The 14,708-nt window shown below is 41.0% G+C and overlaps 2 protein-coding genes across 8 annotated transcripts in view; both read left to right on the top strand.

Moving 5' to 3' along the window:
* The window catches only part of TMTC1 (transmembrane O-mannosyltransferase targeting cadherins 1), a 187,755-nt gene extending 180,432 nt beyond the window's left edge, over positions 1-7,323 (top strand). For 6 of the 7 annotated variants that reach the window (XM_042467638.1, XM_042467636.1, XM_042467635.1 and 3 more), the window contains 3 exons: positions 1,438-1,560; positions 2,837-2,914; positions 3,540-7,323. In XM_042467638.1, coding sequence (XP_042323572.1) covers positions 1,438-1,560; positions 2,837-2,914; positions 3,540-3,674 — 336 coding nt within the window. In that variant the 3' untranslated portion in view covers positions 3,675-7,323. Of the gene's footprint in view, positions 1-1,437; positions 1,561-2,836; positions 2,915-3,028 lie in introns of all 7 variants that reach the window. The other variant, XM_042467634.1, reaches the window with a different exon arrangement.
* A 4,828-nt stretch (positions 7,324-12,151) lies between these two features.
* OVCH1 (ovochymase 1) overlaps positions 12,152-14,708 on the top strand; it is a 47,926-nt gene continuing 45,369 nt past the window's right edge. The window contains 2 exon segments of the mRNA XM_042467869.1: positions 12,152-12,203; positions 14,127-14,255. Coding sequence (XP_042323803.1) covers positions 12,152-12,203; positions 14,127-14,255 — 181 coding nt within the window.

The raw sequence follows: 14,708 nt of genomic DNA, 5'->3' as shown, positions 1-14,708 counted from the left end.
TCATGTATACGTCGAGAGCAGGTTTTTGGGCCAAAATCATGGATTTTGCCATGACCTGTGGATAAGTCTAGGGTAAAACTTGGAGGCTCCTTCAGTGTATGTATATGTGAGTACAGCCGATACTAACTGATGCTTTTTGCTTCAGTGTTTCAACTTTGGTTTCAGCCTTCACACAGGCAGTGGTGGAAGAGGGACTCTGACTGTTTGTTTAACAACAATTAATCACTCAGGACTCTTCTGCTTGGCTCAAGAGGAAAAAAAACCTCTCTTCCTACCGCATGGGGAAATCTGAAAGAGCTGCAATCACATTACCATACTGACTTGTAAATAAGTCAACTTGGAATTTCGGGGTCAATTTTTGGGCATAAATTTTTAGACTTATAGACAAGTATATACAGTAACCCATTCCACTGTCAAATACCTTTTACTATTTGTAAATTCTTCCTAATATTTAGCTGGGTTTTTCTCTTTGCAATTTCAATCTATTGGTTCATGTCCTACCATCTGGAGCAGTAAAAAACAAGTTTGTTCCATCTTCCATGTGACAGCCCTTCAGATATTGGAAGATGGCCATTACATCATATCTCAGTCTGTTCTTCTCCAGGTTAAACATACCAATTTCCCCTAATATATTTCTCATAAGGGGTTGTTTCCAGACTCTTTATCATCTTGATTGCCCTCCTGCAGACACATTCTAGCTTGTCAGTGTACCTCTTAAGTCATAGTACCAAGAACTGAATACACTTTCTGCCTTTTCTGTGTGAAAGAAAACAGAGTCCTGATATGTGTGCTTCTCTTTTGTCCCTCCCTTCCCATCAGTAGCTTGCCTTTCCTCTCCATCTGTTGGTCCACCATGCTCCAGATATCTGACAAAGCATTAAAGTAGTGGTGCTACATCACCACTACTTAACCCTGGTGCTACATCCAGCTCACTGGTACTCCCCAGACAGCCATGCCCTCTTTTACAAGACACTGCCATGTTAACATTTCCCAGATTCTAAAATGTTAAAATCCCTCTCCTAAAGCTTAGTTACTGGCTGTAAGAATTTATAAACCACGGTATGCTGCTATTTTTTGCCCTTCTACCTCTTGGCCTTTGAGTTTGCCCACCACTAGAATATCCTCCCACCCCCTGAACATCCTGCATGCTTGTAATTTTCCAACTCCTGATACTAATCAGGTGAATGCTTGACAGTAAGATGCAGCTAATCCCAAATCTATGATGAGAGTACCTCTAGGGTATTGTACAGCTTACTTGTTGCCTAATTCACACATTACATTATAGGTGCACACTGAAAAGCTCTCTCTGTGTGTGTGTGTGTGTGTGTGTGTGTGTGTATGCATACATACATATACCAACCCTCAGGGTAACTTTCAATGTATTATATGAGTTCAAACCACTCATGTTTATCTTTGTGTGTCTTTGTATGAGTGCAGGCACTTGAAGCCATAGACAAAGCTCTACAGCTGAAACCAAAGGACCCCAAAGTCATATCAGAGCTCTTTTTCACTAAAGGAAATCAGCTCAGAGAGCAAAACCACTTGGACAAAGCTTTTGAGGTAAGAAGACAAACCCAGCATTAAAAACACGAGATTATCTTTTAATATATGAATCACATCTTTCATTAAACATAACATGCTGCTCTTCAAAGTCCTTGATATACATTCAGATTAACACAAAGTATATATTAAGGATTGTGAAGCAATGTGCTGCCCAATGGGAGGAGACAATTTGGAAATTGATATAACTTTTCCCTTTCCCAGTCTGTTGCACTGGAACTGCTGCTCATTTTATTTACCAAAGAGATGTTAACACTAAGGCGTGGTCTAGACCAGTGCTTTGCGCCGGCCTGGCCACATACTAGGGTTGCATGGGGGCGGAGCGACCGCACACTGCGCAAGCCTAGTACATGGCGGCAGCGTTATCATGGCAGCCTCCTGTCCACACGGGGGCCGCCATGATGATGTCACACACGCGCCACATCCAAACAGTGTGGCTGCTTACGGCGGCCTAGGCACAGTGCCCGAAGGAACTCCAAAACAGAGCTCCTTTTGGGGACCGCATCATTCCTGCAGCAACCAAATGGCTGCGGGAAAGATGCCTGGGAGAAAGGGACCAAGCAGTGCCTTTCTCCCATGGCTCTGGCTCCTGGGGTGTCCAGGGGCATGAAGCCCCAAGGACACCTCTTTTCCGCACCACAGAGAAGCGGCATTTTGTCGCTTCTCTGTGGTCTGGGAAAATTCTGGATTAGGGCCACAGGGCTGCCGGTGAGGCTGCCCTGCCCCCAACCTGGAGATAAAAGGGGTGCCACAGACCCTCCCCTTTGGTGCAGTCTGTACCGTGCCAATGGCAGGTTCCCTTCTAATCCAATCTGTTTAAGACCTCACACTGTGCACATTTGTTTTTATTATATGTGTTGGTTTTAGGGCTGCTGCTGATGTTCCCAATTCCTCAGTTTAGAATAAGAACCTTTGTGGCTCATAATGTTCTCTGTTTTAGTCCTCAATATTCGTCTCTACCTTGGAATGTAGAAAAAGGTAATTTTGCTACTTCCCACATGCATGCACACAGCTCTCTGTGAAAATGTTTACAATGCAGAGGAGGTTTAAAAGACAAAGCTAATAACATTCCTCTCCGGTCTTTCCCAGTTCCGGGTATCCTCATGTTGTGGTACTACAACTCCCATCACCCACAGCTGACATGGCCAGGGACTATGTATACAACATATACATGAGGACTCAGTACTGGGAAAAGCTGCTATACACCCTAACTAAGGTTTCTGTACTTTGGACAAAAGTGTTCTTACTTTTCATTTTTACTTTCATATTAATTTAGAGCTATAAAGTGTCTGTAGACTTAAACCCAGAGCAAGCACAAGCCTGGATGAATATGGGAGGCATTGAGCATATCAAGGTAAGAAAAGTCATAAGCTTTATTTGTATTGTATTTCTTTATTAAATTATTTGTATAAAGCTTTGAGGAAAATTTTATTGCCCTTCTTCCACTGTTTTTATTCTGTCACCTCAGAGCCTGATGAACTGACCTTTGAAAACCAGCACAATATTTACTCTTTTGATCAGCCTCATAACGATATCACCGCAATGTGTGGTTTGGATTTTGTTTTATGGACAACCTCGGCATCTTTCTAGAGCAAGAATGTCGATGAGAGGGGAAGGTTAAACTGTTGAATTGGGAGTATAGGATTTTGACTTGGGCCATTCATGCTTTCATAGCCTGACCTGACTCACAGGATTGTTTTAAGAATAAAATGGGGAAAGTAGCAATATACACAACTTTCAGTTTCTTGGAGTAAAAGTAGGATATAAATGTAAAAAAAAAACCTAACAAAGATAAAAGTGTATGAAATTAATAAACAGAAGCTGTGGGATTTTAGAATATCCACATTAAGAGAAACTGAGATAATAGGGCTCTTAGATTATGGCATTTGAGCCAGAGAGAGAGAGAGAGAGAAGAGAGATGCTGTTACTGATGGTTTTTTTCCCTTTCCTCCTCTCCTCCCTTGCCTTTCTTTTTGTAGGGTAACTACATCACTGCACGCAACTATTATGAGAAGGCTTTACAGCTCGTTCCAAATAGCAAGTTGCTAAAAGAGAATTTGGCTAAACTGGATCGCTTGGAGAAACGGCTACAGAATGTTAAAGAGAGAACATAACAGGATCATCCCTTTGAGTGTATGCCTCCCAGTGATGAGCAAGTGCTATAAAAGCCACAGTTTTCCTTCAAAACAGCAGCCAGCTGAAAGGAATTGTGGGTGCAGTGGTGACCCAGAACAAGAGGACCATATATAGGAATTGTACCGAAACTGCCAAAGCTATGGAAGTCCTCCTGCTGCTGGATATGCTGTACCTTGGGTGGAAACTTAATCTTAATCCAGATGTTTGCTTGGGTGGATTTGCCTCATACCATTAGCATTCATACCATTAACATTTATAGAGAGAATGCTTATATAATGCTGAAATCTCTGATTCTTAAAATTAAAATAACACATTGGGACAATGGTTGGAAGTGGAAATAATGGCCTGATTCACTGAGGACTGAATAGGATGGTCCCCTTTGTTCAGTCTTGCTAAGAGGCAGTGGTAGCCATAGCTGAGGGAAATAGCAGCCATCTTAGGTCATCCTAGTGATTATTGTCACAAGACCTGGGAAATTGCAGTCCATCATCCAGGATGGAAATGTATACACCATATTTTCCACTGCGTACTTCAGTCATGAGTGTGACTTCAGAAAAAGAAGTCCTGCATGCAAAGCATTTGTTTTTGTGATGTTTATATACAAGATATCACACCAGTGGTTGGAGTTTAGGGCTTCTTCTTTTCTTGGTCAAAATAACAAGGTTGCTTTACTGAAAATCATTGAATGGAAAGGAACATCTCTAAAAAGAGCTGAAGCACACTTCAGAATATTTCAGTAATGTTAAGGGATCACAGCTATTCCTTTAAAAATTATGTTGTTCAAAAAATGAGAGCCATGCATGTGAGATTTCTCCCACTCAGCCACAGATGCTTCTGCTGCCTCGGAGGCTGATTCAGGAGGAACTCCTGAGTGCAGCTTGTGAGGAGATGGCACAAAGGTTTCTGTGAGAAGTAGGGCCTTATGAAGCCTGCTAAGCACATTGAACCTTCCTTGGTGGCCACTTTGTACACTGGCCAATAAGAGAGACAATAGGACCTCCTTTTCCCCCCCAACCTGCCATGCCATCTGGGGCTTTCTGGGAGCTCTAGTCTGAAAATATAAATTTTTCCAAGTATCCTTGATGTGTTTATGGGACTTGGAAGAATGAGTGAAGAATGGGATTTTTGAGACATCTTTTCTTTTGACATGTAGAAATTTCATTTCCTCTCTTGTTGACAAAAATATGTGATGGAGAAGAGAGTTCATATTACTGAGTTTGGGTTTTTCATGTTTGAGTGTTATTTATTCAACATAATAAAATGCCATATATTTCACATTTCTCTGTGTGAGGAAAAATTAGATGGTATCTTTCATAACTAGAAATGTAACTCAACATGTGGCTATTGCTCTTATTTTTATGAAGGTAGAGAAGGTAGCAGCCACAAGGCAGTGGAGGAATGTATGTTAAATTATTCTGTTGATATTCCTTGAGTTCTCAGATGCCTCCAGTGCTTGGTACATACTTCTGTCAACCCTTTTGTGAGGGTTGTGATAAAGGAAGTGACAGCTTACTCAAATGAGGATTCCTTGTCTTCATTCAGTAGCTCAACTGTAATGTTCACTGATCAAGATCATGATCTTAAGGTCCTCCATCAATGTAACTGTTGGATGGTATCACTGAGATTGCAGACACTCTTCAGAGAGAAGCCCCAGACATGTGCATCACAAAGTGCCAAAATATAGAGCTCTGTAATGTAGTTTTATTCCTGCCTCCTGGTGAAAATTGGCACCATTGTGAATTGCTTGTAAGAGCATTCTTTCCTTATGTGGTTCCCTTCAAGTATTTCTGATTACAGCTCCCCCTGATTGCTGATCATTAGGCATGTTGCATGGGGAGAATGGGAACTGTAGTCTGCATCTTCAGGAGCTTTGGAGAAGACTGTTGTGGAATTACTGTCATTGAGAGAATATGAAAGACCATTTACAAACTGATAACTTTCCTTGGCATACATGTGCATACTCCATAAATCTCTTGTTTATATTATATTGCCAAATAATGAGAACGTTCTTACCACATGTCTAGAAATCTGGGGAATGGTTAATGATTCCTGCTACTTGGCAGGGCCATACTGCCCTGGGCCTTTTGGCAACTGTCAGCCCTTTATAACCTATGGTTGCTGGGAGGAGGGCAGTTTGGGGAAAGTTGAATTAAATTTGAAATGTCTGAAACTATTCTAGAATAGCAAAGAAGTGGCTGTTAAGATCTTTGGGTGCTTCTGGTGAAGGCTTTTATTATCTTTTTTTGTGCAGCAGCCTGCCTGATTCATTGCATTTTCCAGGAATCCAGGCTAGGGATGTAAATCTTTACTTGTTTTGTTTTGCACGCAAGAATTGGAAAATGTTAGTAACAACAAAAATCCTGCTGGTTAAGATTTTTTTTTGTGCCTTTTTTTCCCTTTAAAGCATTTTTGTTTATTTTTTTCTTTAAAATTTGTTGCATTTTGGCACTTTTTTGCAAACAAATGCCCACAGTGTTTTTGCTCAAGTTCCCCCGCCACAAAATGCAATGATTTTTCACAAAAACATTAAAACAAAACAAAAAATAGGGATGCTGGTCTTTTTGCTTTTGTACAGGAATGACTGCCATGTTTTTTTTCATTCCAAGATGAGAACATTTGTGAATATTTTTAATATTCCTGGTTTAGACAGCAAAATCTGTAACTGTCCATCTTTTCCAGTAATCTTTTCAGGGTTTTTTGTGGGGAAAGGGTTGTCTTACCACAGAAAATCTGCTAAGAAGGGAGAGAATAACTTTATAATGCCTTTTGATTGGTACCACTAGGAAACCATCTGAAAGCACCCTTTACTGAGAATAGCAAGTTAACTTTGAGTGGCCTTAATGGTTTAGTAATGTGGCCCAGTGAAACGAGAGCTGGGAGACTTGGGTTCAAGCTCTGTTTCTACTGCCTCTGCACATTATATGTTAGCATCAGTTATTCATATGTGAAATAAGTATAGTAGAGTGTTGTATTTCACAGGAACATTATGATGGCAAATACAAGAAAAATGTAAGCCATATAAATAAAAACTGCTATGTAAATCAGGGATGATGGTGTATACAGACAAAGGTTTAAATACTGGAAGAAGTGCAGCACATTTTTGTTTCAATTTTTAATATAACTCTAAACTTTTAAAATAGTGTTTGCAAGTAATTAAAGCTTGACCTTGAGTCAGCTAAGGTTTTTTAGCCCATGACTTAAACCTACTATATCATCCACATTTCTTTATCATTTTAAGTGGATGGGAGGCGATTGTAAAGTAGAAACCCATTGAGCATAAATATTCCAAGTAAAAACTGTGGCAAGCAAAGCATAATTCCCTAGGAGGTTCTACTCAGCAAATTCCTATAAAATAAGAACTTCCTGATAGATTGTGCAAATAGATTGAGATCCAGTGAACATTAACACAGATTTGTCATGAGATTACATGTCCCTGAATTAATCCGTGACATCTTTGGCTGGCCAGTGATGGGAAAGGCTTCTACCTAAGTCCTGAAGAGGTGCTGCTCTTGGTTCAAAACACACTGCAGAAATAATCCAGTTTGGTCAGCTTTAATGGCCCTGGCTCAGTGCTAGGGAATCCTGGGAATTGTAGTTTATTGTAGTTCCAGACCTCTCTGACAGAGAAGGCTAAATGTTTCACAAAACTACAGTTCCCTAGTATTGAGCCAGGGCAGTTAAGGTGGACTCAAACAGCATTATTTTTGCAGTGTGTTTTGACCCTTGTGCACCAGCACAGGTATACTGAGTGGACAGCACTGGCCTAGATGGACAAGTTGTCTGGTTAAGCAGGACATGGAAACATGGAAACTTTGAAAACAGCTCACAGAATCCAGCTTGTAGGAGCAACATTTGGGAGTACAATTCCTAGTAGCCCTGTTGGATAGGAGGATTCTGCAATTTGTAGTCCAAAAAGATAGTTTTCCAAGCTGTAGGCACTCTGTGGCATTTTACATGCAGGTATATAGGAAGATATTTCCGAGGGGTGCAAACATTTGAGAAGGACTACTGTAGTGTGCCCCCCCCCCCTTTAATGCCATAGTAGCAATACTCTTGATACAGCACAGTAGCATAATGGAATAAAAATAACATTGGGGAGGTTACAAAGATAGGTTGTTGTTTCCAACTGACTCCACCTTCCCTTGCTCCGCACAAGTTGCAAAATTGACTTAAGCTCGAGTCTTATATACACTTACCTGAGAATAAGTCCCACTGAATTCTTTGAAATTTTAAATCTGAATCTGATTGCAATGCTGTACTCGCCCCAATGAACTCACAGGGACTAGTTCTGAATAGTTCTCATGCCTGGGAATGTACTACAGAATAGTCTGAATGGCATCTTTAACCAAATTTCCATAATGTTCATAAGCAGGAGCATTGCAGTCCAGGAGAAACAAGGCTTTTTAAAAGCAAGATAATGTTCTTGAAGAGCCAGTGTGGTATATTCATTAGAGTTTTGGACTAGGACTAGGTCAGGAAACTTCAAATCCCTGTTCAACCATGGAAACCCCTTGGTTGACCCTGGACATGTCTCTTTTATCCTAAGAAGAACTCAGTGGCAAACCCTCTGAATAGATCTTGCCAAGAAAACCTAAGGATAGAGATGCTTCAGATTGGAGTCACTTTGGAGATACATAACAGCAGCGTTCTTGAAATTAGTAGGGAAAAGTTATCAAGTGTTAGAAAGTGGCTCATCCCATTTTTTAAAAAAGGAGTTACCTACCGTATATACTCGACTATAAGTCGACCTCATGTATAAGTTGAGGGCAAGTTTTGTGGCCAAAATTATGGATTTTGCTATGACCCATGGATAAGACGAGAATAAAACTTAGGGGCATATAGCAAAGGATCTGAAGGATGAAGCAAAGTAAAACAATGTCAAAGAACTTACAAAATTCCAGCAGGCATATGTGCCTAGTCTTAAGGCTGGATGGATGAGAGAATACAGAGGGTAAGTGCTTCCAGGACGGATTATACTCTTGCTTTTCACCAGGGGATGGTTTCTTCTTTTAAATAAGAGTTAAGATACAGTACTTACATTGACCCGTGGACAAGTTGACTCAGGTTTTTGGGGTCAATTTTTTCACCTAAATTTCTAGATTTATACATGAGTATATACAGTATATGTTCAGTGTGATGTGTGCTTAAATGCCTCTGCTTTCATAAATGAAATACAAATAAATAATTTATGTCCAAATGGCTTGATAGAACAAGACAGAGAAGTGTGTTGCAGTTTACAGGCACTGGGCATATGAACCTAGGAAGATAGGTTCTGTTAAGTCAGATCATTGGTTTGTCTAGACTGTTTCAGCTGGCAGTGGTTTTCTAGCATCTCATGAAGTGTTCCCCTCCACCATCACTTGTTGTGCATGTGCCTTCAAATTGCCTGTCAACCTATGGCAATCCCATGAATTTCATAGGATTTTCTTGAACAAGAAATATTCAAGGGGTGATTTTGCTAGTTCTTCTGAAATGTAGCATATAGCACCTGGTATTTGTTGGTGATCTCCCAACCAAGTACTAACCAGGGCTAACCTTGCTTGGTTTCCAAAATCAGATGGGATTGGGTGCCTTTTAGAATATTTAAGATTATTACAGGACCTTTAGAAAAGCAACTAACTAGAACCACCAGAGATTGAGCTTGTGGTCTTTGGCATGCAAAGCATGTGCTCTCTACAGTCGCTTCCCAACATATGCCAATTGACAATCACGACAAGACATACACACTCTTATGATGGCTGCCATGGCTGTGTTTCTGGGCAAAGGTACGGCAGTGTTGTAGCACAGGGGGGTATAAAACTTACAAAACAAAATTTGGCCCAAGACCATGGCACTCCACAGAATATGTGTGATATTGCAGGTTCCAACACCAGCTCTCAAAAGCTCTAATCTGTACACAGCCTATAGTTCATATACTTAGGAAAGCCAGAGGCCAGAGCTTGAGAAAGCTTTCTTTCTTTCTTTCTTTCTTTCTTTCTTTCTTTCTTTCTTTCTTTCTTGACCAACGGATTCTGTAGTTCAGAACGGAACTTTCCATGCTCTCCTCAGAACACACCAAAGTCCTTGCATGCTTTGACACTTGTTTGCATTGCTCTGTGCATTTCATTTATTGCTTACTTGCTTGTCATCTGTGAAAACTGATCCCTGAAGGGATGTATTTTTTTTTTGCCTTAGGGGAAGTGCAATAGTTAGCCATCTGCTTCCTTGTGGACTTAATAATAAGCAACAAGATCACTTGCTTTGGCTTATCAATGGTTTTTGAAAAGTGTCAATGTTTATGATGGTATAATCTCTGCAAATATGTGCTGAACTTCCTTGTAGTGTCCATATAGGATTTGTCAAAAATTCTTTTTTGAGAACTATCTCTGGATCATGATCTGTGGCCTCTCAAAGCAGGATGCCATTAATCACCTTTGCTAAGCAGACATTCGTTGCATAGTTGTAGTATTTCTGTCTTTGCATCTCTTTCGTCTTTCTTAATTTAAAGGATTGGCTGTTTTTGTTTAATAAATGCACAAATTAACAGTGGGATGTATATCAGTGATAACAGAATTTGGAGAGTTCTTTATTTTCATTGTCAGCTTACGAATGAATTTTACCTACAGATGTTATGATCAAAGATGACTTTCATCAAAGCAGATGTATATAAATGTCTATTTTCTATAAAAATGAGAAATGTGTTGTGTGTTTCTTCTGTGTGTCTGCTTTAAATGAGTCTGAAGAGACGTACAGTTGAATCTTTCATTGCAGCACTAATGTGTGTTTGCATCTGTGCATGAGAGACCCACTTTATGTGAATACCAATGTTGTTGGACTGATACTCCCACCAGCCCTAGTCCACATAGCCAGTGGTGAAAAATGCTGGACATTGCAACTCCAACTACAGGTAGAGGACCACATGAATCATATAAAATTGCAAACATTCACATTCCAATAAGTCAACTGAAAATACCTAAAAATTCTAGATTGTTTCCATTGGTGTTCATTTGCCATTAGAAAGGACACCACTAATGGAATTGATTTCCCATCTATACAACCCATCAGCATTAGTGCTGCAATGAAAGATTCAACTCCAGAGAAGATTGGGCTGCAGGAGGAGGAACGGAAGGGGAAGTTGTATCACTCAAACTATATCAGAATTCGCACTTTTTGACCTTGCACTTTGGAAATCTTGTTTTCATGGACATCCTAAAAAGGATAATTAAATTGCTCTGATGACACCTCTATAGGGCAACATATCAAAACCAAGGAGCAACAGGCCAGACTAGTAGCAGGTAGTTCATGAAGACCCTCATGAAGATAACATTAGTTGGGGGCACATGAGAGAAGAGACTTTAGTAGTCAGTCACTCCCTCACTGTCCATGTAAAACGCATTTTCATCTGAAAATACAAGATGCCCTTGAATGTATAGAGTTCCTTATTTTAATCGAATCCGCAAATAATCAGATCCGCAAAAGTGAAAGCTGCAGATATGAAGTGCCAGCTGTCATTGGTTGCCAAAGGAGAGATTTAGGGAGCTGGGTATGTTTACCCTGGAGAAGAGGTCGTTAAGGGGTGATATGATAGCCCTGTATAAGCATTTGAAGAGGTGTCACATTGAGGATGAAGCAAGCTTGTTTTCTGCTGCTCCAGAGAATAGGACCTGGAGCAATGGATGCAAGCTACAGGAAAAGAGATTCCACCTAACATTAGGAGGAATGTCCTGACAGTAAGAGCTGTTTGACAGTGGAACACACTCCCTTGGAAAGTGGTGGAGTCTCCTTTGGAGGTCTTTAAATAGAGGCTGGATGGCTATCTGTTGGGAATGCTTTGATTGTGAGTTCCTGCATGGCAGGGGGGTTGGTCTGGATGGTCCTTATGGTCTCTTCCAACTCTATGATTCTTATCCCTGAACTCTTTCCTCATACACGGCTCCAAAAACTCAATTTAGATACTCTTCCAGTCTTTGACTGCCCTAACTCTATTCCCTCTTCCCCCTATCTGAGGCTGCTGCCACACTGCAGAAATCAAGCAGTTTGACACCACTTTAACTTCCATGGCTTGATGCAATGGAATGATTCTGGGATTTGTAGTTTAGTGGGGGGGGCACAGAGCTCTGACAGAGAAGGCTAAATATTTCACATAACTGCAAATCCCAGATTCCATAGCATTGAGCCATGGCAATTAAAGTGGTGTCAAACTGCTGTGGACACACCTTAACTCTTTGAGGAGGCAAACCTAGTTTGTATCCCTGCCCCCGCCCCCGCTCTTCCTGAGCTGTGATTGGCTGGTTCCAAACAGGATTGCCTAAAATCTCTCTCCATAGAGCCCCACCCCTTTGCAGAATTCCCTGGAAAGAGGAAACTGCTATTTAAACCCCTATAAGTGCATAGCAGAAGTCTGCTTTGAGCCTACCTGTTTGCTGAATGAGAAAGTAGTTTTGGCATTAAAGCTTCGTACAGTATTGCATGTGCCATGAGGTTACTGCTGTGGATTATCTACTCAGTGTGTTTCATCAGTCAATATGGTAAGTATGCAAGTCACACTTTCTCAGCCTCAGGGGAAAGCAATGGCAAACCTTCTCTGTATGCCAGGATAACCCCATGATAGTTTTGCCTTAGGGTCGCCATAAGTCAGAAAAGACTTGAAGGCACACAATGTCCCAGTTCATTTTCTTCCATCCTGCTTCTTCAGTTGCTTTTAAAATGTCCCAGTTTCTCTCTCCTCTTCCCCTTTGTACTCAGCTTGTTTTGGTTGTTGTAAATTGAATTCAAAATGCAAAAGTCATTGGCACTCAATTAACTCAATGGAAGAGAGCAGAAGGAGAAGAGGGAATGGACTATTGCCCTTCCCAATAGGCTCTGGCAAAAGCAACTGCTGCAGCCTCCCTTAGTTTGTGTGTTTTTCTTCATTAATAACTGTTGCCCTCTTCACACAAATGTTTGGCCACAGGTGTCCTAGTTTTCATGGAATCCAAGGACCCCAAATTAGGATTTGGGAAGTGTTTTCATTCAAGGCTAGTGAGTGAGCTGCTGGGTGCTTTCCTGTTCTTTTGGATATCAGGAAGCAACTAATATGGCTGTTAAAAAGTTTAAGCTGTCAGTTAAAAAAAAGGGGTGGGGTTGTTTAAAATACCTATGTGAAGCTTTCCAGTAGATTACATAGTTTTTGGCCTAGATCTCTGTGGATCCTCCAATAGTTATGCCAACTGGAGTGTTCTGGAAGTTGTAATCTATGGGAAAAAATTAACTATTTATTTGTTTGTATGCCACTTTTCTCCCACTAAGACTGCAATTTTATCCATGCTTACCTGTGAGTAACCCCTCTGAATTTCTGAGTAAACATGCCTAGATAATAGGTTGGTACTTCTTGTCCTGCATTTGAATCTGTGCCTTTAATTGTAGCTTATATAGTGGAAATTAACTTACTTACTAGGTTTTCCATTTCTCCTATCTCACTTGCAGTTTGTCTGTTAGCCCACCTCGCATTACAAAATCCAGTGATCCAGTGTGGTGAAGTGGTTGTTGTTGTTATATTTGTTTTTATCCCTCTTTCTCCACAACTGAGACACAAAGCAGCTTACAAATTACAAAACAATACAGTGAAAAAGATACAAAGGGGGGCATTAAAATAGATTTAAACTAGTGTAGTATTAAAATACGTCACTCATTAAAGAATAAAATGCAGTCTAAAAGATAAAAGTGGTTAAAATCAGTACATATTAAACACTTTAAAACAATAAAAAATAAAACTATATACAGGACCCTTAAACCTTCAAGTAAGCTGAGGGCAAAGTGGGAGGAGGGGATAGAAACTGGGACGCTTTAAAAGCATCTGCAAAAGTGGGATGATAGAGGATTAATCGATATGGTCCCTGGCCAATAGCTATGACTGTTGTGGACAGTGGTCCAAAACACACTGCAGAAATAATCCAGTTTGAGACCACTTTAACTGCCCTGGCTGAATGCTAAGGAATTTTAGGAACTGTGAGACATTTAGCCTTTGTCAGAGCTCTGGTGTCACAATAAATGGAGACCAGGATTTGATTCCCAGCTTGACCATGAAAACCACTGGGGGTGGGGGACCTTGGGCAGGTCTCATGGTCTCAGCCTCAGGGAAGGCAATGGCAAACCTCTGAAGAAATCCTGTCAAGAAAACCCCATGATAGGTTTGTCTTAGCGTTCCTGTATGTTGGAAACGACTTGAAGGCACATGACAACAACTCCTGGAATCTAACATGAAAACCACTACACTTGCTCAGGCTAAAGCAGTTATTCAAATGCGTGAAGAGTTCCAAGGGAAAGATCATGGCTTCCTTTGAGCAATGGCAAGTGATGATTGCAATTTGATCTTATCACACAAAGATTGAAAGATGGGAGAGTACAAGGCAAAGAGGCTGGTTAAAACCCCCAGTCACCAGTTTTCCTTAGAGCGAAGCTATATTTTGCAGCCAACTGGGGTTTAAGAACAGACAAGTTGAAGAGAAGAGAAGATTTGCTGCTGTCATCTCAACAGAGGAGCCAGAAGCTTGTAACCCTTGCTGCTTCTCAAACAACGGACTTTGAGAAGCTCGACTCAGGTACTGTTTTCCTTCCTTGACTAACCCACCATGATACTTTGGTAGAATGTCAGTGAATTGATAACTTTGCAAACAAGGAACATTTGAGGACCTTGTAATTCATCTCTTGAAAGAATAGCAGTGAAACAACTAACAACTTGTTAGGCCCACATGCCCGGCAACCCTTGTATGTGACAAGGGCGCTGCAGCTGTGGTGTGCCCACCAGACACGGCGTGTAATGGAGATGTTGCTGCTGTGCCGCCTCCAAATGGGGTGGCGCAGTTGCGACATCACTGCGCTGTCTCTGGCGCTTTGCGGCATCGCAACGGTGCCACAAAAAGGAGCTGCTTCCGGACGCTCCTTTTTTGCTCCGCAGCAGCGCCGTGCAATTTGGTTGCTGCAGCGCTCCTGCAGAGCAAAGAGAGGTGCTGGGAAGGCACCTCTTTCTGGCAGTGTGTACTCCGCCATATATA

This window comes from Sceloporus undulatus, chromosome 5 (assembly GCF_019175285.1).
Source record: "Sceloporus undulatus isolate JIND9_A2432 ecotype Alabama chromosome 5, SceUnd_v1.1, whole genome shotgun sequence".
Classification (NCBI taxonomy): Eukaryota; Metazoa; Chordata; class Lepidosauria; order Squamata; family Phrynosomatidae; genus Sceloporus; species Sceloporus undulatus.
This window is presented reverse-complemented; position numbering and strand designations above follow the sequence as displayed.